The sequence below is a fragment of the Protopterus annectens genome, chromosome 2.part1 (assembly GCF_019279795.1).
Source record: "Protopterus annectens isolate FY-2018-M chromosome 2.part1, PAN1.0, whole genome shotgun sequence".
NCBI lineage: Eukaryota > Metazoa > Chordata > Ceratodontiformes > Protopteridae > Protopterus > Protopterus annectens.
The window spans coordinates 1,472,871,177-1,472,893,431 of NC_056729.1; the positions used below are offsets into that span (position 1 = coordinate 1,472,871,177).

Genomic DNA, 22,255 nt, shown 5'->3' on the forward strand with positions numbered 1-22,255 from the left:
ATACTTGTCTATCAGATAAACTAGATGATCATTGGAAAAAACTACATGGCTAAATCACGGTAGCAATAACTAAGTTTCTAAATTGTTAGAATTTAATATAAAGAGAAGAAAGAGTGCATACACAAACAGTATAGCCAACTGAAGTATATATGGTGGCAAGTGAGCATACATGCTAAGTTAGTGGGATAGAAAGAGAACTGAAAAAAATGAACAGGAAATTGTGTTAGAATGGGTTAATATGCGAGTATTGCTGCCTGTAAGATGGTGAAGTATCGGAAAAGCAGGACGCACCAGATGGCAACCAGTGAGCTTATAGTCAATCACTAAACTGAGAAGAAAACAACTGAAGGCTGCATTCTCATGAGGAAAGTATAAAACAATGACTGCCTAACTAATCAAATAGATGAGATAGATAGATAAGATAGCTAGACAGACATATAAATAAATAAAAATATAGGAAGTCCACATGTTGCTAGGGTCATCAGATATGGAGGCCAAGGTGTTAGCAGCAGACAGATAAACAACAAACGCAGTCAGGACAATATCACAGGCAGAGGATTAAAGAATGCTGAAGGAAACTTGCAGTATTGATTATAAAGGAAGAGAAGTAAAGTCCTATGGCTGACAGGTACAGTAAGGTGCAAAGAATGTGAAAAGGGTCGACCCTGCAGACTGAGGGAAGCAGCAGAGAGCACAAAAATGTACAGACTGCACAAAGCCAGAAGCTGTAGAGCAAAACAGTTCACGGAGTACAACCTGAAAAATCAGTGTGAAATCCCAGAGAGACAGATCATAAAACCAGAGCTAGCTTGGAATACTCACTGATGATAACTGCAGATCAGAAATGAAGTTACTGTACAAACAATAAACTCTTCAAATATTATAGCATGGTGGATGCCTAACTTCTATGGTGCCTGTACATATCTGTCAACCTCTTATCCCAAGAAATCTGGACAAAACCTGACACAATGGGGGAACAAAGGCCCAAAAATAGGTACAGCTTTTAAATATTACTCTTATAAACTTAGAAAGTAGCTAGAGAAATACAGTTTGTGTTAAAATGCATTTACTAAAGGATATGGAGTTTGAAACTCAAATGTCCAAATACAGTCCAAATACAGGCTTTGCTGTATTCTGGACTTTTGGAAAGTTCCTGTGTTGCCCATTTCCTTTCTTGGATAAAGGGAGGCTTCTTTGTTCACCAGTGGCAGTGGGGAGCTTAGGGCAGCCTATCTATCCCTGGAGGAGTGTTCCCAGCACAAGCATCCGGTAGTCTATTGGCTGTTTTGGGCCAATTTCTAGCTCTTTCAAGTCCCCCTGTATAAAACCCACTTTGGCGCGGTTTGTGCACTTGTTACTACTCAGCCAAGCTCCTTGCGGTCCTGCAGAGTGGTGCCAGCAGCAGAGAGGCTAAAAGAGCGACTACTAACCTGATAAGTGTTTTTTCCTGCTACTACCTGGGCGACTGTCCGATCTAGCTAAACTGCAAATATTTCTGCTTCTTGAACTGTTTTAAACTGTTAAAAGTTGTTTTTGCACCTGCACTTTTAAAGTTTGCCCTGTTTGTTGCATTTACCTGTTGGGGCTACACACTCAAGTGTGCTAGCCTGTGTTACATATTTATTGCACTTTCCTGCTGTTTGTTGCAAAAAAGAAAAAAAAAAAAAAACAAACAAAAAAATTATCCTTGTTTCCCATCTTTCCTGACCTAGAGTAGTCCAAATACAGGCTTTGCTGTATTCTGGACTCTTGGAAAGTTCCTCTGTTGCCCATTTCCTTTCTTGGATAAAGGGAGGCTTCTTTGTTCACCAGTGGCAGTGGGGAGCTTGGAGCAGCCTATTTATCCCGGGAGGAGTGTTCCCAGCACAAGAATGTGGTAGTTCCTGTGTTGCCCATTTCCTTTCTTGGATAAATGGAGGCTTCTTTGTTCACCAGTGGCAGTGGGGAGCTTGGAGCAGCCTATCTATCCCGGGAGGAGTGTTCCCAGCACAAGAATGTGGTAGTTCCTGTGTTGCCCATTTCCTTTCTTGGATAAAGGGAGGCTTCTTTGTTCACCAGTGGCAGTGGGGAGCTTGGAGCAGCCTATCTATCCCTGGAGGAGTGTTCCCAGCACAAGAATCTGGTAGTCTATTGGCTGTTTTGGGCCAATTTCTACCTCTTTCAAGTCCCCCTGTATAAAACCCACTTTGGCGCGGTGTTTGCGCTTGTTACTACTCAGCCAAGCTCCTTGTGGTCCTGCAGAGTGGTGCTAGCAACAGAGAGGCTAAAAGAGCGACTGCTAACCTGATAAAAGTGTTTGTTTTCCTGCTACTACCTGGGCGACTGTCCGATCTAGCTAAACTGCAAGTATTTCTGCTTCTTGAACTGTTTTAAACTGTTTGAAGTTGTTTTTGCACCTGCACTTTTAAAGTTTGTCCTGTTTGTTGCTTTTACCTGTTGAGGCTACAAACTCAAGTGCGCTAGCCTGTGTTACATATTTATTGCATTTTCCTGCCGTTTGTTGCAAAAAAAAAAAATTATCCTTATTTCCCATCTTTCCTGACCTAGAGTAGTCCAAATACAGGCTTTGCTGTATTCTGGACTTTTGGAAAGTTCCTGTGTTGCCCATTTCCTTTCTTGGATAAAGGGAGGCTTCTTTGTTCACCAGTGGCAGTGGGGAGCTTGGAGCAGCCTATCTATCCCTGGAGGAGTGTTCCCAGCACAAGAATCTGGTAGTCTATTGGCCGTTTTGGGCCAATTTTTAGCTCTTTCAAGTCCCCCTGTATAAAACCCGCTTTAGCACGGCTTTGCGCAATTTTGGGCATAGCGCAGCATCGGGCAGCACCGCTTAATTGGGTTTAAACCATTCTCGGCTCCACAAAGTCTGCTATTCACTTTTTCCCTTAGAACTGATCTAGTTCTCATAATAAACATCCTATTGCCACTCTAAAGCCTAGCACTTGCTCACTAAAGCAATTATATAAGTCAGCACTAAAAAATTAAAAGCACTACATCCTCACAAACTCCCCATGAGTACTTTGTTCCCCACTGGCCCCTTTTTTCAATTATAAAGGAATTCCCAATACTATTCTAGCATGTCCAAAGGTCAGTTGTCAATCTCCTCTCCGGTCCAGCTGGTGAATCTGGGAATCTTGAGGCAATGTTACAACTGCCTCATGTACACAGACAACCCTCTCCTCCTCCCAACAAATTCCAACACATGTGAGAGATGCAACCATATAGCCAAACTGGAGGCTAAGCTCTCTCAACTCAGTACTGGCGTAACCAGTCAGGAGAAGAAGGAAACCACACTCACTACAATTCTAGTCTCACATAGACCTACCACGACAGCAAACCAAACACATAAACACACAAAAACATACTCGGAGGCTCTAAATAAAAATCTGCCTAAGCAGCAGAGACTTCCAAAGCAGACACCCAAGCAACCACTACCCCAAAACAAAACACGTGCAACACATAGCTCACAAAGCCAGTGTGCCGAATAGTCACAGCCCTTAAGGCTAAACAACACACCTGATACACTTGTAATAGGTGACTATCGTCAGGCACACTGACGTCCCGCTCACCAGGCTGAACAAGGAGAAGGTCACAGTGAGCTGCCTGTCGGGCGCTAGGATCCGCCACATAACACAAGCACTCAGGTCACTCCAAGGCAAGTACAAATATGACTCAGTCATTGTCTATGCTGGTGTGAATGACCTGAGACGTACCTCCCTGGACTACATGAAAAGAGACAAAGAGGAGCTCTCAGAGCATATAGCCCAGGCCGGTATGACCCTGACCTTGAGTAGCATCTTACCCTCACCAAGAATGATGCCACAATATGAAGACAAGATGATCAATTTCAACAATTGGCTTAAGTATTGGTGTCATTCAAAGGGAATCCAATGCCTGTCTGCCTGGGATGACATGCTCGACAAGCCACGATGCTTCTCTAGGGACGGCTTGCACCTGTCACCCCTGGGCTTTCGGATATTGGCAAAGGCTCTTGCCACCCCCATAGTGCCTTTTTTAGGCAAGGCTCAAAAGACAAACCCACCTCCATAGGTATCACAAGGGATAAGAATCTAAGAGTAATGCTACTCAACGCCAGAAGTCTAAACCTCAAGATGCACTCGAAACTCTCCTTCGCATGGAGAACATCGATATCTGTGCAGTAACAGAAACCTGGTTCAAGGCTCCCGAGAGCATCCCAGCACTACCAGGTTATACCTCATACCATGTTTTTCGGCCCCAAAACTTGGACCGAACCACAAAAGGAGGGCAAGTATCAATATTCGTCAAAGATACCCACACCTCCAGGTTGGTGGCACAGCACGAAGCATCAGAGACTATCCATGTGCAACTAACAGTGGGTAAAACTGCCTTCCAGTTTATAGCCTGCTACAGACCACCCTCCCAAACCCAGAAACCCCACTCGGCCTTCCTGAGAACACTGGAAAATATGAAGGTCTCTCCAAACACCATTATATTGGGCAACTTCAACTACCCTAACATAGACTGGGAGCATTTCTCTAGCTCTAACACCCTAGCCCAAAGGTTCCTAGAATTTATAAACTCAAATGCTATGGAACAACTTGTTGCCACTCCCACAAGAGGGGAAAACATACTGGACCTGATCATCACCAACATGGGGACTCTATGCTCCAGACCAGAAGTGTATCCCTCACTGGTAAGATCAGACCATAAACTAATCTCACTAGATATTCACATCCCGACCCCAGCCCCTGCCCAGAAAACCACAGTGAAAAACTTCTCTAAAGCAAATTTCACACTCCTCAAAACCGAGGTGGAATCCTTCAAAGCCCCCGGGCCTGTGGAAAATACAGTCCAGACCGCAGAATCCTTTATAAACGCATTCTATGAACACCTTTAGGAATGGATGGATCATGCAATCCCAAATAAAACCAAGACCCAATCCTCCAAAGTTAGGCGTCCTGTCTGGTGGACCCCAGCCATAAACAAACTATACAATAGGAGGAGGAAGCTACTACATGATAGAGCAAAATCCCAAAAAGGGAAGGCATCTCTGATCAGTATTAGCAAAAAACTACGGGCACTCATAAAATCGTCTAAGGCCAGCTTCGAGAGAAAAATTGCACAGGACACTAAGGATAATCACAAGGCTTTCTTTAGTTATGTTAGGAACCTGGGTGGGAATTCTCAGATATGCTCAGAATTAGTCCAAAATGACAAAAAATACACCGAACCCACAGACATTGCCAACATCCTAGCTGACAGGTTCAGTGCAAACCCCCTCCCCACCAAAAGGGCAAATATCTATCCCAGCAGAGTGCTGCCCCCCTGACATCTCAGATGCTCCCTCTCCGCCCTCTCCAAAGCAAAAAACACAGCATCAATGGGACCAGATGGTGTACCGGGCTGCGTCCTACATGAACTCCAAGAAGAACTAAACTCAAACATAAAACTACAGTTCAATCTCAGCCTTACTACAGGATATGTACCCAAAGAGTGGCGTACAGCAACAGTGGTCCCTCTCCACAAAGGTGGTGCCTCAGCTGATCCTGGAAACTATCGCCCCATAAGCTTGACTAGCTTGGTCTGCAAAGCTATGGAAAGGATCATCATGGACCTCATAAATAAACATATTGGGGACCTACAGACACTGGATCCTACCCAGTTCGGCTTTGTTAAGGGCAGATCCTGCCTCTTAAATCTGGTTGATTTCTTTGAAACAGTCACCAAGGCCATTGACGAGGGGAAGGTGGTCCACATAGCCTACCTGGACCTTGCAAAAGCCTTCGATACAATACCCCACTCGGGCATTATAGATAAGCTCACCATCTTAAATATAAACCCCTATGTCACTAGATGGGTTGCAAACTGGCTCAAGGACAGAACCCACATGGTTAGAATTGCTGGAGCCATGTCAGACTGCAAACCAGTTACAAGTGGCATCCCACAAGGCTCAGTCCTGGGACCTCTCTTGTTCGGTATATATTTCTCGGAGGTACAGGCTAACACGGAAGGACTGTGGCTGACCAAGTTCACAGATGACTGCAAACTGGGCGCCATAATCGACTCTCCAGCCGACACAAGCATCCTACAAAAGGGCCTCATAGAAACAGACAACTGGTGCCAGAGCCATGGCCTCAAGCTAAACGCCAAAATGTGTATAGTCATCCCCTTTGGCAAAAACAAAGTGCCCACAAATTTCCACATAGGTGGTAATCCATTAAGTACGGAAGAAGTAATTAGGGACCTGGGGACCCAAGTTGATAGCAATCTCTCATTTGACAACCACGTGGCCAAACTGGTTATAAAAACATTTTATACAGCCCACCTAATCATGAAGAGATTCACATCTAGATCAGGGGAGGTCATCGTGCCTCTTTACTCATCCCTCATCAGGCCCATAATTGAGTACAATGCCCTTTTGGGATGTACCTTACCAGACACCTGCAGCAACTGGAAAGACCCCAAAAGTACCTCACCAAGAGGATCAAAGGGCTCAAACAGATGCCATATGCTGCCCAGTTAAAGAAACTCCAGCTCTACTCAGTGGTATACCGCCTGCTCAGAGGCGATCTGTGCCTGACGTATAAAGCCATGTTCAACCCAGAATTAATGGACATGCTGCACCTCAGAAAATCCAAATCCCATCGAGCTACACACTCGAGAGACTTGAACCTCAGCACTGAAATAAATAGGACATGCTGGAGGGACAGATTCATAACCCACAGGCTCCCTTCACTCTGGAATGAAATCCCAGTCCAGGTTAGGCAGAGTCCCTCTGACTCTCTTCAAGAGGAATCTTGATGAGTGGATGGGAGATAGTAGGTTTACCCCAGGTATCACTTCTGTATCACTGTTAGACAGAGGCACAGTATACTAACCTCGGAAAAGGGCATAGCAAAATTCATTTAAAATGGGTGGCGAAAGCCAAACACACTCGGGCTAGGCTTATAAATGCCCTAGCGCAGATAGCCTAGTATGAACCTATGAGCCTATGTATGTCATTAGTGATTTCATTCCTCAAATTATCCCAATTTTTTACCAGAAAGCCACAAATTTTATGAGGAACAGACCAAAACTGAGACAAAAATCTGGACATTCTGGGAAAATCTGGACACTTGAAAGGTATGTGGTATCATTCTCATGCATGAGCAGAAGGAGCAAAGTAACCATTTGCAGAGGTGTAGCTATGATATTCATGTGACTGGAAGCTTCCAAACAGTGTGCTGCTTTGTCTTTGCACAACATCCAACTAGCTCTAAACGTTAATATAGTTGTACGTTACCTTGTAAATTATTTTCATCCGTGCTGGGCTCTGCACTCTCTTCAGATGCTGAATGGGAGCTGCGCATTCTTAGTGTGGCTCCTGCTTTTTCTTTTACTGCTGTTAACCCATGTCCTGTTAGACAAGAAGAACAATCACAATGAAGCAACAGAAAACAAACATTTGTCAATGATAAATAGCTTGCACAAGTACTGTACTGAAGTATTAGTGATTAAAAAGTTGTGTGGTCAAGAATGATTACTTGGAAGCAACATACTTTTTAAAAAAATTTAATGAAAAAAATGTATTACTACAATTTTGCTGCTGATTAAGTAATCACATTGTTCTACCAGCACTGTTGATTGTGGACAGTTAAAATACAAGACATATTTGAAGACACAAATATACAAATAAATAATCTTTTGCTAAAACTGGAGAAGTAAAAATTGTACCTTATAGCAAGCAGGATAAGGTACTGAATAATAATATTCTCTACTGTATTATAAGAGACAAAACTGTAACTGAAGCCTTGAAACAGTCTGAAGAAGCAAGCATTGTACTAGTGAAAGCACTTACAGAGTTTTCATAAAATAAAAAATAATTTATTTTACCCTGGCTGTGTGTCTGACAGCTTACTGTATAGTCTTTTTTCTATTAATTCTTTTCATAGTAAACTGTCTGTTTATCTCAGCTGCTGGTGTTTTTTTGCATTTGGATTTATTTTTGAAGGTTTCTGTGTCAAAACATTGAAAAAGCAACATATCGAAAGGCGAGTAAGTGATCAAGCACAACTGGTCAGTCACCAGTCAATCGGAAATTATGCCCAACAATCAACTTGATAGAAAAATTTAGAGTACAACATAGAAATTACATTGTAAAAATAATAACAATGGCGATAAAACACTGTAGCAATAAACTGATAAAACATATACAAAGAAATCTTAAAACATGAAAAAAAATTGATAAAATCAGAAATAGGATATATTATTTTAGGAGAAACTACAATGTTTAGATAGAATGAAAAAAAGATTAGAGTGAAGAAGAAGGTTAAATAGGACTAACAGTAGTTTGAGAAAAGGGGGAGTAAAAAAGAGGTACGTTGGAGGGATTACTTGGAGAGATAGTAAATACATGACAGAGGGAAATTAACAGAGTAGTGAAAGAGTGTATACAGATCTTTACAAAGTAAAAAATGAGTATGGATTCAATAGTTGAGAGAGTATATCATGGGAAAATGATGTTAAGAGAAGTAGTATATTGGAGAAACTTAAGATAGATTTAGAGGGGAAAAGTTGGATTATCCTGGAGAATAGGCGTATAGAGCCACAAGTAATGCAGAAAGTCCTTTAGTTTAAGTTATAGGAGGATGTTATTTGTCTGACTGTAGTAAGAAGGGAGTTCCAGATCTTTGATACATAGGTAAAATATAAGCAGTCAACAAAACTAGTGTACAATATTTTTTCAGTGATGAGGTCTGTGCCCTTAAAATGGACAGGTCTTGGTGTGGTGTACAATTGTAGTACAGAGTTCTTGGGTGGGCATTTTTCTGGAAAGTAGAGTATGTTATGGACATGTTTTAATTGTTAGACACTAAAATAGTTTGGGAATTGTAAGCAGTTTCATTTTCTGAGGGCTACCAGTGATGAATAGTACTGAACATCTTAGTTCTTCATGTATTATGTTTATATTTGTAACACAACAGCAGCACTGAACAGACTTCACAGAAGACATGCTGCAGCTGTTGATTTTCAAGCAAACTCAGTTAGATGCTCTGTAAAGAAGGCCTAAATTATGGTGAGTTTGTTTTAATAGCATTTTGAATATGAATGTCAGATTTCAGATGGCCATGACTAAACCTCATAGCTTAGTTTATCAGACTACTTCAAGTTGAATGTTATGAAAGAGGAAGACTGTAAAGCTGGACTTGAGACTTGAGTATGACAGTGTTATAGTGCATTAGCTTAGTTTTGCTAGGATTTAAGAGCGGTCAAATGTAAGTAAACTGTGGCAGAAAATCATTCGTGGGTAACTGATATAAGTGAGAATACAGAATATACTGAGCAGATAAGGTCAGCATCAGCAGCATACTAGACACAAGTAGCATGACAAGAGGCAGAAAAAATATTACTGATGAGCAGATGGAATAGCAGAGGGCCAAGGACAGACCCTTGGAGGGCACTACTGGATTGTGGCATACAAATGGAGAAAGCAGAGAGCCATTTAATTGATTGAGTACAACTTCAAAGGTAGCTGGTAAACCAGTTAATGTAGCAGGGGGGAAAACTAGAAAAAAAAATAGTTTGGAGTAATTTAGGGTGACAGAAAAAGAATAGTTGTGTAAGAACTTACCATAACCATAGAAGTCCTTCTCTTCCATGTTGCAGTATTCTTTACCTTAGGGAGTTGCTGCCTGCAGCACCAGACATCCGGCCAGTATAACAAAGTCTTGAGGGCAGGGGTATGTACGACATTGCATGTAAGAGCCATAAACTGATGCCGGCTATATCTGTGACATCTGCATGTACCCAATTCAGAACAGGCTGCCACATAAAGAGAGCCCCCAGGAAAAGGAGTAGTAAAAGGTAATATAAAACCCTTCCCAGACACAACGTCAGTAGTCAAGGGAAGGACCAGATTTATAATATGGTCAAAGAGAAGAGGGGTAGGTGGGTGGGACTGAATACTACAACATGGAAGAGAAGGACATCTATGGTTATGGTAAGTTTTTACACAACTATTCTATGTCCTTTTATTCTCATGTTGCAGTATACTTCACCTTAGGGAGAGTACCAAAGCTCTCTAGGTAATAATGTGGGTGGCAGGTAGGTGAGCAGAGTCTATGAGACCCTGTAGAATAGACCTAGGAAAGCCTGCTCTAGCCCTGGAGATGGAGTCCAATTCGTAAAGGTTGGTGAAGGTATGTACAGAGGACCAAGTTGCTGCCTCCAGAAGAGAAGAGTAATCAATGCCCCTGAAAAAGGCTGCTGGAGAGGAAGCAGCTCTGATGGAATGGGTTTTGACAGATTAACTCAATTGTTTTCCATGAAAGGAATAGCAAAAGGCAACAGCCTTAGAAATCCATGAGGCAATTGTCTGTTTAGACATGGCCTTGCCTAGGGCCCAAGGATAAAAGGAGACAAAAAGTTGATCAGACTGTCTCTGAAGAATTTGATCTTTTCTAAGCAGAACCTCAGTTGCCTATGAACATCTAAGGAATGCAAAGTCCTTTCTGAGGAGTTCTGTCTCTAAGGGTAGAAGACAGGCAAGTTAATAGTCTGATTTAGGGAATATCTCATTAACTACTTTTGGCATGACGGAAGGGTTAGTCCTTAGGGAAACCCTATCCTTATGGAAGACAAGGTAGGGAGGTGAAGCCATAAGGGACTGGATCTCGGATACCCTCCTGGCAGAAGTGAGGGCCACTAACAAGACTATTTTCCAAGTACAAAATTTGAGAGTGGAAGAACGGTCTGGCTCAAAGGGAGCTAGTGTAAGTTTTTCCAGCACAAAGGTAAGGTCCCAAGGTGGGGGAATGGGCTTATGAGGAGGCCTGATATGAAGGATCCCTTTCAAAAACAGCTTGACGTCTAGCCTAGAAGCCAGAGGTGGAGTCAGGGGAAGGCAAGCAGAAATGGCAGAAAGATGCACTTTTACTGAAAAACAAGTCAACCCTGAATGCAGCAATTCACATAGGTAGGAAAGGACCAGTAGAACGGAAGCTTGAGATGGGCCCTGTTTACTTTTATGGCACCAATTGGAGAATCTTTTCCATTTAAATAAATATTTCTCCTAGTACTTGTTTTTCCAGCCTCCTGCAAAACATTGAGTACGTCCTCTGAATATAGGTGCCTAAAAGGGATCAAAACTCTATCACCCACAAAGCCAGATTGATATTGAGAATAAGGGACCCCTTGTCTTGTGAGAGTAGGTCAAAGTGGTGAGGTAACCTGTGGTGATTGCCCTAGGGTAGATGATAAAGTAGAGGAAACCAATACTGCCTTGGCCAGAAGGGAATCACCAACAGGATTTTTGGTTTGTCCTTCTGTATTTTCAGGAGGACTTTGTGAATCAAAGGAAATGCAGGGAAAGCATAAAGGAACATTCCCTCCCATGAAAAGAAGAAGGCGTCCACCTTCCAGGCTTGTGGATGGGGAAGCCTTGTGCAAAAGAGGGGCATCTGTTCTGGGAGGAGGCAAACAGATCTGCCTGAGGAATACCCCACCTGTGAACTACATCCAGAAACACCTCCTTGTGAAGGATCCATTAGCGGGAGGGTGTTAAGGTCCTGCTCAGGGTGTCTGCCATAACGTTGTCTTCTGATTGGATGTAGACTGCCTGCAAATAAATCTGTATTGCTGCTGCCAGGGACCAGATTTGAACTGCCAGATTGCAAAGAGGGTAGGATTTTGTTCCTCCCTGTTTATGTACCACAGGACTGTCATGTTGTCTGTGATGACTTGCAATGTGCCTGGCAGAAGGATCCCTTGAAAAGCTTGTATTGTCAAGTAAAGGGCCCTTAATTCTTTTAGACTGATATGGTTCCTTCTTTCTGGAATGGACCATTCCCCCTGCACCTTGTGCTGGATGCTGGTACTGTGAAGGACAGCCCCCCCAACATAGATCTGATGCATCTGTGTACAGATGCTGTTTGGGTGGAGGAATCTGTACGGGCACCCCTTGATTGAGGGCGATAGTAGAGATCCACCAAGTGAGTTCCCTTTTTATGCAGGAGAGAAGAGTAACATTCACTTCCAAGGGATGAACGTGTTGGTTGCAAGAATTTCTCAATACCCACTGAAACTTCCTTATGTGCATCCTGGCAAGAGGGAGGATGGGGATCAATGAAGCCATGATTCCCAGGACTCTCAAATTCTCTGGCTGAAATGGATGGTAGTGGTAGTAGGGATTGGAAAATTGGCTGAGAAATTCCTACTTTCTGGGCAGGGACAAAGACTGACATCAACTGTGTTCTTATCTTGCACCCCAGGAAAACAAGATCTTGTGAGGGAGTCATTTGGGACTAAGTGATTCACAGTGAACCCTAGATTTTGCAAAATTCTGCAAACCCAGTTCAGATGTTGAGAAAGAGTGAGAGAATCCTTGAGTAGGATCAAGAGATGGTCTAAGTAAGGGTAAATTTGTATGCCCTGTAGTTAGCAGTATGCAATGACCTGGGAGAGACATTTGGTGAATACTCGTGAGGCTGTAGAGAGTACAAAGGGCAAGGCAGAGAACTGAAAATGTGAGGAACCCACAAAAAAACTAAGAAATTTCCTGCAAGTGGGGTGAATAGGGATGTGAAAGTATGCATCCTTCAGATCCAGGGAGGCAATGAAGGCTTTCTGAGGAATGAGAGGAAGAAGGTGCTGTAATGTCAGCATTTTGAAGGTTGGCACCTTGAGGAAGAGAATGAGGAAGGATAGGGTTGAGGATGGGTCTTCAAGGACCATCTTTTCTTGGAACCAAAAACATCCTGGAGTAAAACCCCTTGGTTAATTGCTCTTCGGGTACTACTTCTATAGTGCCCTGAGAGAGGAGTTGACTCAGAATGGTGGGGAATAGTGAAAGCTGACTGAAATGAGGCTGTTGAACTCCCTGGGAATGGTGGAGATTCCCACCAAGTCATGAAATATCCTCTCTCAATGATGGGCAGCACCCAGCTGTCTGTGGTAACTTTTTTCCAGGAGGGTAGAGATAGGGTTAGGGGTATGGAGAGGGGGGGTGGAGGTGGATAAGGGAAAAGAGTTACAGCGGAGGAGCTCTGTCTGGGTCTGGCTGCCTCCAAAAGGATGAAGGTGTTGAGGTAGATGAAGATCTAGGAGTGGACGGCTTCCTAGGTTGTCTTCATCCCCTGGAATGAGTAACAGAGGAATGGGAGGACTGTCTCTTAAAGCTGGGTTTTTGGGGGTAGTTCCTATGGAATCTGGGAACCAGTGACACCAGTAAATGTTTTCGATTCTGCAAGTCTTTTCCTTTATCCTGCAGTGACATAAGTAGCTCTGCAGAAGCAGCTCCAAAGAGTGCTGATTTATCCAAAGGAGGATCTAACAAAGTAGCTTGGACATCCAAGGGCAAAGGTTGGAGTCACAACCATGAGAACCTCCTTAACACAGAACCAGATGCAGACGATTTGGAAGAGGCTTCAACAGCATCATAGCTGCACTTGACTGAGTGTCTAGTCACCTGGGATACAGTGTTCAGAAGGGTGTCCAGCTGAGCCTTGACTGGTGAGTCAGGCATGTCAGACAGCAGAGTAGAGACCTTGGTCAGGGAATCCAGAGCAAACTTGGCCATATGGGTTTGATAGTTAATTGCTGTTATGGCCAAGGTGGAAGAAGTATATACCTTCTTCACCAACCTATCCATAAATTTACTATACTTATCTATGGGAAAAAGAGAAGAAGGTAGTTGCCTTGAAGACTTTCCAGCTGAATCTGCAACAACAGCAGGATCTGCTGGCGGATTCTTAAAAAGGTACTGCTCTTTTGCAGATGCTTTGTAAAATCTGTCTGGTCCCTTGTTAGCAGGAGGCTGTGACTCTGAGCTCTGGGAAGCAGCTAAGAAGGCATCCTGGAAAGCTGGTAGTAAAGGAGGAAATGCAGATGATCAGGGCTGCTCCAGCTGCAGGAGTTCAAAATATCTTTTCTTGGTCTCAGAAACATCTGAGGCCTCCCACTTAAAATGTACCTAAGTAGGGAAATAGTGTCCCCAAAGGAGAAATCTTCTCCGGGGGAATCAGGAGTGAGAGTCTCTTCTTCCTCAGGAGTAGCAAAATCCTTAGGGGATTCAATCTGAGAACAATATGCCAAGGATTCATCTGAGGAGGAATAGTCTTCCACAGATTCTTCCTGTGAAACAAGTGATTGGCCTGACTGTGGAATCTGGGTCTGCAGTACCTGAAAGGCCTTGAATAAAGTCTGGGAAAAAGTCTCCCAAGCTGGAGTAGGATCTTTAGCCCTGTGTTTTTCCTTCTGTTTCCTTTTTAAAGGGGTGGAAGGAGTAGGAACAGATGTAGGCCTGGGGGCTGACATTGGAATGCATGGCAAGGCAGTAGAAGGCCCCTCCAACGCTATGAGCCATAGTTCCATCACCATCAGGAGCTGATAGTTGTAAAGCCTCAGCAGATGTACTCTGGATACTTGCTGCACTGGCTTCCATTTCGGTTCCCAGTAACAGGGAAGTATCTGAAGTCTGGGGCGATCCTGGACTAACACTCGCCTTGAGGATCTCACCGGATTCCTGAGGCGCAGCTTGGACATCAGGCCTAACTTTTTTAGCCTTCTTCCTTGGCGGCTCATTGGAGGTGCCTGCTCCACCTTCCATCCTGGATGCCAAGCGTCAAAGTCGCTGATTCTCCAAATAGAGCTTTAAAGCAGACAAGCAGCTTCTAAGGGTTTCGGGGACAAAAGACTGGCAAATATCACAGGACTTGTAGTCATGACCTGCCCCTAAACAGAATAAACACTGATCGTGCATGCCCTTGTGTGGAATTTGTCTTCCACAAGCGCACATTCCCTTCCTAGATGACATGCGTCTGAAACAGGTAAAGAAACGAGCAAAAAACTCACAAGGGTACTTATCTGAATGCAGACAGCCTGGAGCAATCATCGAAAAATGGATGGTCGAAGTCAAACAAATGCCGGATTACTGGCGCTTGCGATCGGATGTCTGAAACACACTGCGGCAGGAAAGTTCTGACTTGGGTATGTGCAGACATCACAGATATATCCGGCATCAGTTTATGGCTCTTACATGCAACGTTGCACATACCCCTGCCCTCAAGACTTTGGTATTCTAGCCGGATTTCCGGTGCTGCAGGCAGCAACTCCCTAAGGTGAAGAAAACTGCAACATGAGAAAAGAAGGACATCATCAAATGTCCTGGGGAGATCATGAAGGATAAAGGAGATTGCTTTGTTTTCATTTCTTCCTAAGTAGATGGTGGTGAGAAAGGACAGCAAAGATCGCAAGGCTATATTTGTGCTGTGACCAGAGCAAAAACAATGTTGTGATGAGGATAGAAAATTACTGGCTCTGAGGTATTGACAAGCCTGATTACAAATGTGTCTTTCTAGGCTTTTCAAAGTGGTGAAAGGATACTGGTTTAATGGTAGTGAAATAGGTCTGTGGAGTTACTTCATTTGTATAAGGGAAGTATAAAAGTTAGTTTGCATAGCTTAGGGACAGTGGCTTCTTATATGAGGCAATTTATGAGTAAGGAAAGGAGAAGAGAAGGGATTTGATGCAAACTTCAGGTGTGCTGCAGGATGATTACTTGCAGCTACAGTCAAGTAGTTAAGCAGGCTAAAGACTCTAAATAGTTTTAGTTGGAACTCACTGTACATTGAAGGAGAGAAGAGTTGGAGAACCTGGTTGAGTGGGACAGCTACTGAGACAGGTGATATCGTATTAGAGTAGCAGTTCAAGTTGAACTTAAATGCCATGTCTTAATTAGACAATCTATGTAGAGGACTGGCTGAGAGGTTTATCCTGGTTTTAGCAGTTTATTAATGGTGGACCAGGATGGCTAAGGGTTAGAGATTTGAGTGTTTTGTAGTGAATCATAACAATTTTTTTACCTAGCTTGGATACATTTTTTTGACATAAGACAAAGCTGTTTATTAAGTCTGGAATGAGGATTGTTTGCTTTCAGTGTACTAAATTTTCTATGTATTTTCTTTCCAACACATACTTTGTTTTGTTTCAGATTTTAGTCAAGGTGCTGTGTCAGATTTGATCCTTTTTCTTCTGAAAAATAAAACAATCTGAGATAAATTAGTAAAAATGCTAAATAAACTGGGAATAAACCACACTGTCACCCACTGGATTGCCAATTGGCTCACACACAGGACCCAGATAATCAAAGTAGGGGATATTACCTCCATAAAGGGACCAGTCACCAGTGGAGTCCCCTAGGGTTCTGTACTGGGACCTCTCCTGTTTTGTATTTACTTTTCTGAACTACCAAACTGAGAATCTGCCCATAAAAATCAACCTATTTTTTCTGGATTTGAGAACATATGTGGACAGTGACCTTTCCACCAACATGTTTCCATTGTTGTAAGAAAGTTCTGTATTGCACAGCTTATAAACAAAGTGATTGTATCTAGATCTAGGGATGTCATTGTCCCGCTTTACTGAATTCTTGTAATGGATTACATGTTAGCATTGTCTGAAACAGTTTTATGAGGATCACTGACAAAGGAAAACTCCCAAAGATTAAAGTGTATTTTTCAGTATGGTGCCTATTCTACCAGTAAAGGTGATATAATGTTTGAATTGATTAAGCCCCAAGACATATAACAGAAGTAACATTTTTAGTACTATCTTCTCTAGCACTTAGAAAGACAACAGAAATGAAAGTCTGGTGAGTCTTTGTCTTGGATGGAGACCACTTTCCCATCAAATATAAGTTTGAAAAGCATGACAAAAACTGGTTGAGGCATATCAGACATTTGTGTTGTTACCCTCTGGACAACCTTATGTGCAGAGACACACTAACTCTGGAAAAATAACTTAGAAAAAATATCATATCATGCATGCAGCGTTAAGTGGGAAGTTTATGATTTTATGCAAAGGTTAGAAGGGGAATGCAAACAATTTAGAGCAGGGATCTCAAACACATAGCCCTTAGACCTCAAGACGGCATAATTACAGATGAGGGAAGTGACTACACTATTTTTCTAGCTATAATGCCTGCATTTATTTTGTCCTGTTATTATTGTGGCCCTTGCCTGAGTTTGCTAGCCAGCATGCAGGATGAGCATTTATTTGATTTTAAGACCTCTAACTTAGATGTGTACCAACTAATAAAAATTAGAATGCAGATTAAGAATGATTTATGGCTCCCTTCCAGAAGTGTTCATAGGTGTGTACTAGGCTAATGGCCCTGGAGCCTTTACAAGTCTAGCCCATAGAAGTGCCCTGACATCGTGCCGCCCGTTAGTTCCCAGTGGCTCTATCAAGCAGAACCACTGGAGCGATCCCAGGGGTAAACTTTCTATTTCCCATCCACTCATGAAGATTTCTCTTGAAGAGGACCAGTGAGGTGCTCTGCTTGACATGTACGAGGAATTCTATTCCAGAGCATGGGCAGTCTCTGTGTTATGAACCTGTCCCTCCAGCATGTTCTGTTGATTCTGGTAATGAGGTTGAGGTCTCTGGAGCGTATGGTGCGGAGTGATTGGGATTTCTTTAGATGTAGCATTTTTAACACAGCTGGGTCAGACATGGCTTTGTAAGTCAAGCAGAGATCGCCTCTTAGTACACAATATGAGACAGAGAATAGCTGGAGTTTTTTGAGTTTGTCCGTGTAGGACATGTGTTTAACGACTAGGATCCTCTTTGTGAGGTACTTTTGTGGCCTTTCCAGCTGTTGCATGTGTCTAGTGAGGTACATGCTAAATGGGACATTATACTCATTGACTAGTAAAATAAACACTGTTACAACTGCTAAAGCTGCCAATGGACGCAAAACAAACTGCAAGGAAAACCTTCGGAAGACAACCACGGCACCACGATGTAACTGTTAAAACCACAAATTTACAGAATAATACTCTAAAATGCAGGAATAAAAACTGGCCCGATAAGCGCTTTTGGCTGATACAGCCTACTTCAGATCATATCTGAATCCTGTTACAGATTCTATATAAAACCCAGAATGCCCAATCACCAGTGTGGGGTGGACCACATATGCACATGCAGATTCATAGTCTTAGTATTGATTGGAATCATAGCGGCCAACTGCAGTTCTAGAAATTAGTCAACAGCCAATAGTGAAGCATCCAGTGGCAACTTTCCTATTGGACAAGCTTCTTAGTTTTAACCAGTTGTTTTCTTAGACATGTATCCCTGTGGTGATAGGTTACTATAGGACTCATTGAGTCCAATCATCCTCTTGTGGCTCATTGCCATGACAATAAAAAGTGTGTGTGACCATAGGTGTTAGCAGAGGCAACAAATACGTCTGCTGGAAGCTTTGTAGCAGCAGTATGTGAGAAGCACTGCTTCTTGACAAATAAACTTTCTATGTTACACAGCATCCTCAGGGCCCAATCCTTAGAGTCGAATCTCAAGTTGACCACTGACCTTGAGAATATGAGAAGCCATAAGGGCTGTCCCTGCTATACTGAACAATTGACCATTCCATCCTCTTGTGAACATAGGAATAGTAATTCACAACTCAATTGCCTTTTGACGTATAGTACTGATAATAAACAAGTGTGGGACACCATTAGAAAATATTGACCTATATTGACTGCTGATGAGAGGATCAAAAATATCGTAGGAGACAAACCCAGGTTCTCCTACAAGAACAAACAGAACATAAAGACTCTTATGTAATAAAGATGGCTTTGGTCACCAGACACCATCGGTAAGGAAAGGCACCTTCAGATGCCATCATTGTAAAGCTTGTACTTATATTGACAGCAGCAACACCTTTATTCACCCTATCTCTAATTTGCAAATTGTACTACTCAACATCTTGTCTATATGGCATCTTGCTGCTCATGTAGAGCTTTCTATGTAGGAAAAACCAATCAGCACCTTAAGGATCGGATTCTGCGTCATATGAGAGACATAAGGAATGCCGATTTAAACAATGCGCTTGCTATGCACATTTCATATAATCCAACACGTGTTTAAATTTAAAGTCCTGGAATGTATTCAATCTAGCCTAAGAGAAGGTGATATAAAGAATCTGACAGAAATCAGAGAAATTAACTGGATTATTAATTTAAGAGCACATTGTCCTCCAGGCTTAAACAGTGTTGTGCCATTAAGACCTATCTTAAAAGCAAGGAAACTAAGGACTGGGCCCTGAGGAAACTATGTAATATAGAAATTTTATTTATCATGGAGCAGTGCCTCTCACTTACTGCAGCTACAATGCATCCAGCAGCCATTTGTTGCCTCTGCTAATACCTACTGTCACACACACTTTTTGTTGTCATGTCAATGAGCCATAAGGGGATGATTGGACTCAATGAGTCCTATAGTAACCTATCACCACAGGTATACATGTCTAAGAAAACAACTGGTTAAAACTAAGAAGCTTGTCCAATAGGAAAGTTACCACTGGATGGTTCACAATTGGCTGTTGACTAATTTCTAGAACTGCAGTTGGCCGCTATGCTTCCAATCAATACTAAGACTATGAATCTGCATTTGCATATGTGGGCCACCCTACATTTGTGATTAGGCATCTGGGTTTTATATAGAATCTGTAGCAGGATTCACCTATGATCTGAAAAAGGCTATATCAGCCGAAAGTGCTTATCGGACCGATGTTTATTCCTGCATTTTACAGTTTTATTCAATAAATTTGTGGTTTTAACAGTTGTATTGTGATGTAGTGGTGGTCTGCCGAAGGTTTTCCTTGCAGTTTATACTTGATGACTGGCCTAATGAGGGGGTCTATATCAAGATGTTGAACTTTTAAAAGTTCAAACGTCATACAGTCGACACCATATGATTGAACTTTTAAAAGTTTGAACGTTTCAACAGAGATCTCCATACAGTATGGAATGGGAAGATTTCCCTTTCTGCACTGCAGTGCGATCTCAGAGTTGGTATATTTAAAGAGCGGAGGGGTATGGGGGTTACAGGGTGGCTTGCACCCCTGCTTAAACCGTTCAGGTAGGTTTTTTCACTGGTTTACTATTTTTTTATTACGTTTTCAAACTTTTAAAAGTTCGATCATATGGTATCGACTATAAGACGTTCGAACTTTTAAAAGTTTGATTATGTAATATAGACGCTAATGAGGGAAGAGTAGAGAGAGATGATGACCTCTTTCTTCCCAGATGCAAAACCCTTGGTAATGAGATGTGCCACACAGAAGGACTTTCTGATCACAGTAGCAATGTGGTGGTCGAAGGAGAGGTTGCTGTCAACCTGTGTCCCCAGATGTCTTATAACACTTTCTTTGTTCAGTAGGCCCCCATCAATGTGGTAACTAGTGAGAAAGTACAGTTGTGTACACTTACCATAAATGTAGACATTCGAGTGTATTCACTGTTGCAGTCATCACATTTGGGTTATCCCTGCCAGGGTAACCCTTGGCCGGCCCGAATACTAGAGGCTTAGTATTTTTGGGTCAGTTGCTATCACTTCAGGACTGATGTCAGGTCGTCAGTAGTATAAAGTAAGGCAGCCGGCGCCATTACATCAGTTTTTCTTGCCCTAACCAGTCAGGAGCCCCCAAGTGGGAGCCAGGTTCTGGTGGAAGAACCCCACCAGTAGAAAGGAAATACCAATATGTCCCTTGTAAGGAAAGAGAAGAAAGACGAGGGGGATGGAGGGAGGGAAACCAGATCTGCAACAGTGCATACACTCGAACATCTACATTTATGGTAAATGTACACAACTGTACAATGTTCTTCGTGTTTCATTGTTGGAGTCATCACATTTGGGTTGAATCCAAAAGCTGAGGAAATGGGTTGAGGCAGTCAAGAAACCTAGGGCCTGCTAGGATGCCCTGCAAGACTGCAGAGGTAAACCCTGCCCTGGATTTGGAGAAGATAGGCAGGTGGTAATGTCTGGTAAAGGTGTGAACAGATGTCCAGGTGGCAGCCTCCAGGATGTCCCTGATGGGGACTCCTCTGAGGAAAGCTGGAGAGGTGGAGGCTGCTCTGGTGGAGTGAGTCCCGACTCCCTTTCAGTGTTGTTTGTAGCAGAAATTGATGCAGTGTGCTATCCACTTGGAAATAGTTTGTTTGGAGATGGCTTTGCCCTCTGCCCAAGCAGCAAAACTAACCAGCAATTGATCAGACTTTCTGAAGGATTTAGTCCTTTCTAGATAGAATCTGAGCTGTCTGTGCACATCTTGAGTGTGCAGGATCCTTTCCCCCTTGTTCTGTGGGTTAGGGAAAAAGGTGGGCAAATTAATGGATTGGTTGAGAGCCACACTGGACACCACCTTGGGCACGAAGGATGGGTTAGTGCTGAGGAATACCCTGTCAGCATGGAAGATGATGAAGGGTTCCACAGCCATGAGTGCTTGCAGCTCAGAGACCCTTTTGGCTGAAGTGATGGCCAAAAGGAAAGCTGTCTTCCAGGACAGACATTTTAGCTCTGCTGAAGAGGCTGGTTTGAAGGGGAGCAGGTTGAGCTTTTCCAACACAAAGTTAAGATCCAAAGCTGGGGTTGGTGATCTTCTGGGTGGCCTCAAGTTGCTAGCCCCTCTTAGGAACTTTTTGATCAAAGGGTGTGAGAAAAGGGCCTGCTCAGTGGGAAAATGTGCAGAGATACCAGAGACATGAATTTTAATAGAGGAAAAAGAGAGGCCACTTTGTAGCAGGTCAGCTAAGTAATCCAGGATGAGAGGGAGGAGAGCTCTGCCGTATTGGCTCCCTTAGCCTGAATCCAGGTGCAGAATCTTTTCCATTTGTCAGCATAAGACTTTCTAGTGCTAGGGCATCTGGCCTCACGTATAACATCTAGAACCGGTTTACTGAGGATGGTAGATTGATCAGGTATTAGGGAATAAGCCAAGCTGACAAACTGAGTGTCTGCAATTGGGGATGCATGAATACCCCTTCCCTCTGGGTCAGGAGGTACAGAATCTGAGGAAGATGCCATGGTGGTAGTGGGGACAGGCTGGGCACCAAGGGGTACCAGTGTCGGCGAGGCCAGTCTGGAGCTATAAGAATTGCCCTTGGTTTTTCCTCTTTTATTTTGAGCAGTACCCTGGGGATGAGGGGTAGTGGAGGAAAGGCTTAGACCGATAGAGTGACCCAGGGGAAGGACAGGGCATCCACTTTCAAAGCCATGCAGTGATGCTCCCTGGTGCAGAACTTGCTGAGTTGATGGTTGTTGTAGGAAGCAAAGAGGTCGACCTTTGGGGTGCCCCATTTCTGAGTTATTAGGGTGAAGATTCTTCTGTTGAGTTGCCACTCATGTGGGTCCAGAAGTTTTCTGCTTAAGTGTTCTGCCATAGAGTTGAGAGAACCTGGTAGGAATTGTGCTAACAGGTGGAGTTGCATGGCAGAGGCTGTGTGCCAAAGGGTCATGG

At 43.1% G+C, this 22,255-nt stretch overlaps 1 protein-coding gene across 1 annotated transcript in view; it reads right to left on the reverse strand.

Annotated features, from left to right (window-relative positions):
• Positions 1 to 22,255, reverse strand: part of FAM114A1 (family with sequence similarity 114 member A1) — a 1,202,629-nt gene that overhangs the window by 741,843 nt on the left and 438,531 nt on the right. Inside the window, exon 4 of the mRNA XM_044062942.1 lies at positions 7,262 to 7,375. Within this exon, the coding sequence (XP_043918877.1) occupies positions 7,262 to 7,375 (114 nt within the window). The remainder of the gene's footprint in view (positions 1 to 7,261; positions 7,376 to 22,255) is intronic.